This window comes from Sinocyclocheilus grahami, unplaced genomic scaffold (genome assembly GCF_001515645.1).
Source record: "Sinocyclocheilus grahami isolate Dianchi unplaced genomic scaffold, SAMN03320097.WGS_v1.1 scaffold921.1, whole genome shotgun sequence".
In the NCBI taxonomy this organism is placed as follows: Eukaryota; Metazoa; Chordata; class Actinopteri; order Cypriniformes; family Cyprinidae; genus Sinocyclocheilus; species Sinocyclocheilus grahami.
In genome coordinates this window covers 339405-345180 of record NW_015506100.1, presented here as the reverse complement: position 1 = coordinate 345180, position 5776 = coordinate 339405, and the positions used below count along the sequence as shown (strand labels likewise).

The 5776-nt window shown below is 37.3% G+C and overlaps 1 protein-coding gene across 1 annotated transcript in view; it reads left to right on the top strand.

The window, feature by feature from the left end:
• The first annotated feature begins 970 nt into the window (after positions 1-970).
• atg7 (ATG7 autophagy related 7 homolog (S. cerevisiae)) overlaps positions 971-5776 on the top strand; it is a 69822-nt gene continuing 65016 nt past the window's right edge. Inside the window, exons 1-3 of the mRNA XM_016249321.1 lie at positions 971-1067; positions 1151-1295; positions 2432-2590. Coding sequence (XP_016104807.1) covers positions 1021-1067; positions 1151-1295; positions 2432-2590 — 351 coding nt within the window. The 5' untranslated portion in view covers positions 971-1020. The remainder of the gene's footprint in view (positions 1068-1150; positions 1296-2431; positions 2591-5776) is intronic.

Sequence of the window (5776 nt, the reverse complement as noted above, 5' to 3'; positions counted from 1 at the left end):
TGAAGATGTGTTATTGTATTACCCTCTTCAGTTCAATTCAAAATTAATTTGCAGTATATACATTTCCTTGAATTTATTCCATCGTAATGGCATTCACTAAATTCAAATGGCATCCTGTTCGGCACCTCGATTCAAGTGATTTTTCGTTCTAAATGGCACACTGTCCTTCTTTACACCAGCTGTACATTTAGAGTGCATTTCAGTTCTTGCCTAACTATTTTCCAACCAAGCATAAACTTTCATTTCATTGTGTTTCATGAGTTAATGAGGTGGGCTGATTGCTTTGCATTGATCTGTTTCACAGATATCAAGCCTGCAAACGGCGTATGATAATCTTTGGGCACCATTCACTCACAGTGTTTTCTTGTATTCGAAACCAGATAGTGAATACGGTTTGATTAGCTAATAATTTTTAAGAGGAGAAAAAAATACTCGACTATTTGATGATCACATGACTTCAAGGAGTAGTTCATCCAAAAATGAAAATTAGCTGAAAATGTGCTCACCCTCCGGCCATCCCAGATTAGGATGAGTCTGTGTCTTCATCAGGTTTGTAGAAATATAGAATTGCATCAGTGTCTACGCAATGGATGCTCTGCAGTGAATGGGTGCCGTCAGAATGAGAGCTGATAAAAACATCGCAATAATCCACACCACTCCAGTCCAGCAATGAATTATTAGCATGGGTGAACTATTCTTGGAAGTCATGTGATCGTCAACTAGTTGACTGGTGGTAACAAACTGGAATGGACCGCAGGGATTTTGAAACCTGTTTTAGAAGTTGAACTGTTGCTTAAACGATGACTGTTTTCAAAACCTAATGTCACTTGAGACGCATAAAAACAAGCAAAATATGATACAGTGGCCAAAGACGTATTGTATGTCTGATGCATTCGTACAGTTAGGTTGAACTTCAGTCAGTGTAGCTGTAGGCATGTGTTGCATTATATTTATGTGTACTAATTTGTTTATGCAGTATGTCCAAAGAGTGTGGGTTGGGAGAAGAACGCTAAAGGTGCGATGGGACCTCGAAGTGTCAATCTCAGTGAATGCATGGACCCTAAAAGGTACGAAACACCTGGCGTCAGTCTATACACTTTTTAAATGGTTTTCTCTATGGTATGTGACACATTTCGTTCATTTCCTCAAGGCTTGCCGAGTCTTCTGTCGATCTCAACCTGAAGCTGATGCGTTGGAGGCTGGTCCCGTCTCTGGATCTGGATAAGGTCGTGTCCACAAGGTGTCTGTTGCTGGGAGCTGGGACTCTGGGCTGCAATGTGGCAAGAACACTGATGGTATGAGCCATTTGATTTACATTTGATTATCAACAGTTTATCGCATCTGGCAGGTGTCAAAAAAGCTTTCATTGCCTTCAGTATGGATTTCTTGGCTTGCTTTATGTCATTTAAGTGCTTACTTGCCTTTGCCATAATCACTTCTTAATGGTTTTTTAAATAGTCGTAAGCCTAAGACTGTAATTATAGAAAGTAAGTCGCAGATGCTTCTATTTCAAAATGATAGTGGTGTCCCTGAGATGTTGGCGGTATGAAAATCAAATTGCATTCATGTCAGTTAATTGCAAGAGTAAGAGTGTTTTTACATTTGGTTCCAACAGTGGTTCGCAAGAATTTTGGCTTATACTGTATGTGAACGCACCAAATGAACTCAGACACTTTTATAGCATTATAGCAATCTTTCAGTGTTTCATCAAAGTGAAAGAATTACTACTGAAATATATTACTATAACTTTAGGATAATATTCTAATAACTAATTTAGGAGTATTATCAGTGTTATTACTAATAATAACAGCAGTAAATAGGAATATAAAAACATAACTCATTCAAAATTGAAGTGGTCCAGATTTCAAATATCCGAAAGTGGTCTCACACCAATTCACAACCGAGTCAGAGACAGTTTGAAAGCAAAGAAAGCTTTTTACCTAATTTCACTTGCCTGAGTTTTGTTTGTTTAAAGAGCAACTGAGTGTGAAAATTTTCACGAGCGCTATCTTTGCTTTTTTCACACCGGTTTATTTATTTATCCTTTATTTTTACTGGTTTACTGGTTTCAGAGGAATTGTGCAAATCAGGTAATGGTGCAAACATGGCAACAAAACAACAAAAATGCATGGACACTGTATCAAGTGTGCTTGGCAACACTATGCCTCTAATGATCTGCATTATTTAACTGCTTAGAAAATGTACACAAACATCCCCTTTTAATAAAATGACATTTAACTGGAAAATAGTGCAAACTTTTGTCAATAAAGCACAAAAATGTATAAAACAGGCGGTGTGTTTGTGTAATTTAAATGCACATAGCATACAGTATCACTACAGCATCTGCTTCAGCTGGATTACGCTGAAATACTGCCAGTGGCAGAAAAGATTAGTTAATTTTTTTCCGAATGTTTTCCGTTCTTTTTTTGAGGGCTGGGGTGTGAGACACATCACTTTCGTGGACAACGCGAAGATCTCCTACTCGAACCCAGTGCGGCAGCCGCTCTACGAGTTTGAAGACTGTCTGAGTGGAGGGAAGGCTAAAGCTCTCGCCGCGGTGGACAGACTGAAGAAGATCTTTCCTGGCGTGGTGAGGACTTTGAGATGCTACAGTTGCATGTTTTCCATTTTTCACTGCATATTAGACCAGGGGTCTCAAACGCAAATGCTTGAGAAGCACTAGGCAGTTACAACAATTACAAATGTTTTACACAGTGGTGGACAGCAACAAAGTAGTTTTACTTCGTTACTGTACTTAAGTACATTTTTCAAGAATCTGTACTTTACTGGAGTAGTTTTATTTTGAGTACTTTTTACTTCTACATTTCATAAAACATATCGTTACTCCTTACAATATATCACGTGCTCCGAGACGCAGAAGCGGTGTCTGATTCATGAACGAACTGATTCTTTTCAATGAACCTGTTAAATCGGTTCGCAAATCGCACCAAACGATAAATTCACGAATTGAAATGATCCGATTGCAGCTGTTCTCGAGTCGACACCTCACTGATTCAAATGAACCGTTTAGAGCGAGTCTCCAGTGAACTGAATTCACAAGTAAGAACCGGGCGCGTGCGCGTCTGATGCTGCTTAAAGTAAGTTACTAATGTCGAATTTTAGGATTAATTATTGCAACTGAAAATCATATTTAGGCCAAAGCTGTCAGTTGCTTGTGAACTAAATCTGCTGTAAAGGGTGATCTGTTTAAGCCCACTGAAATGCTTGAATGCAGACACATCAACATCAGAGTCTCTATGTTTTAGGTCAAAAAACATTAAAATAACACAGATTAAATAAAATAACTCATGCATGTTCATCTTCCCCGCTGCTGTAACGTTAGCAGTTTTACTAAAATGCTATGCATTTAGCCCTATGTGACGTCTGTTTTTATATTGTTTGTCAGCACACATAGCCTAAGTTACTATGTATCTGGATCAGCTAGCTGAGTAGACAAATATAAATGTTTATTCATAACCATGCTGAAAATAAGTCAATAATGTTAGCTGATAGCTAGCGAGCTTGCTGGTGCTAAATTGAGTATGTTAAGTCCAAATATTTTTATTCAACCACCTAGATAGATTACATCTGAGGGAAAAAGAAAGGATGCGATGTTCAGAACATGGTAACTACAGTAATTATCAAAGTGGGAAGTGATGCCCTCTGGGGGCATTTGGCCAGGGGTGTTTGAGAAGAAAAAAATCATTATGAAAATATAATTATATTTTCCTTATTATATTCATTATTTCCATATTGGTTATTTTGGGAAAATCCCAGGTATTTTGAGCAGTAGGATTATAAAAAAATAAATGCTAGTATAAAATTAAGTGATAAAAGTAGCCTATATAAAACTGCTAAATAATTATTTTGGGAAAATCCCAGGTATTTTGAGCAGTAGGATTATAAAAAAAGAAATGCTAGTATAAAATTAAGTGATAAAAGTAGCCTATATAAAACTGCTAAATAAATCTGAAAACTGAGTACTTTTACTTTTGCTGGAGTAATATTTTATTATACGGATCTGTACTTTTACTCAAGTACTTGATTTGTGTACTTCGTCCACCACTGCTTTTACAACCATATATTTGAACTGTGTGTAATTATTGGCACAGTTAAGCAACCCATCCCTCCCTCACACCTAGCAGACTGATCTGTGTGTTTATTGGACTAATGATGCCTGAATAAACATCTGAGAGGCTGTATGAACCTATACTGTGCGAGCCGTTAGTTTGAGACCCTTGGATTAACCAGTAGGACTCAATTTCAACATGCAATTATCCACAACAATGAAGTCTGAATTATTCATTTTAATATTGATGAATGTTATTTGGCTGGTCTGCAGATGGACTGAGAAGCTAAACAATGTGTTTGACCAGTCCAGGTCACTGGTGTTCATTATCTGAGGAGTCTCATAGCATTGTTCATTATAACCCATGTTCATATGAAATGCAGCCTCATTTATATTCACTGCTCAACGGTCCTCTCATGCATCACTGAGCAGAGCGCGAGGACCGGCTCTTATGGCTTCATGCAGAAGCACATTTCCTTTTCTGTTTTCACTGCAGTTGATCAGTGAACTCCCAGACTCAAGTCTGAACATTTAAGTTTATATTGTAAAAAAGAAAATAATTCTTAATTGACTTGCCTGGATAAATAGAGGTAAAAACAACAAATGACCAAACAAGGAACTTCATGTGCAGTGGAGCTGCGCTGGTTTGTCTGAGCAGCTAGTTGGTCGATGTGAAACTGAGCTATAATCGTTGCTTTCAAGGGGATGCATTTTGAGATGTAATCTTGTACATGAAATTCACACGTGCTGTGCTTGTTTTTTTTTTTGTGTGAATATCTTCAGTAGGGTTGGTCTGTATGGTTTTAAGTAGGGGTGTAAATCAGACGGTTCATCATGATATGATCTGATATCGATTCTCATAGCCAAGTTCGATACGATATTTACTGATACCTCAAAAAATGTTGTGATTGCCTATTTTACACAATCAGCTACATTTTTATGGACTCACAAATGCAGCCAATATATGTTACATCAACATTTAATTGAATTTACACTAGGGCTGTGCGATTTGGAGGAAAAGATCAAATTGCGATTTCTTTGACAGATATTGCGATTGCGATTTGATTTGCGCATTGCCCATTTTAAATTTGCAAAGTCAAGCTTCAGCTCAATATTGTCAATAATGTGCAGCACAGTATGGGTATCATTACCCTGCTGAAAAAAACAATAGAAACCATCACAGAAATTCTTATAGTTTCCATTAAACCATTACAAAATTCCTTTTTGTTTTGGGCATTATTCCAAAGGAATTACTGTTGTTCTATCGGTTCCCATCTGCCAGATTACATCCCACCATAGAATCCATCAAATAGACACCATTATAGTTTACATTAAAACCAATACAATTCCCATTATAACCTGAAATCCATTACATTTGTTATTGTGTTTTGGGAGGGGTTCTATTGTTTTTTTTCTTCAGCAGGCACGACTATAATGGTATAACTGCTTTTACAGAATTAACTGAATTTCACAGAAAATATTTGTTTATTTTTTATAAATAAAGAACTGTATTTCTTAAGTCAATTATTAAAGTATTAGGATTTTAAGAGCAAGTGGAAAATGTGCTGAATGTTTCATTTCATCCAAGTGAAATTAGCAAGCAGTTAGACTGAATTTACATTCGTTTTAAACGCGGAGCCATGCGCACGTGCGTCAAGCCTCATCCATACTGCCAGATGCGCTCGTGAAGACTTGCGGTGCGGAGCC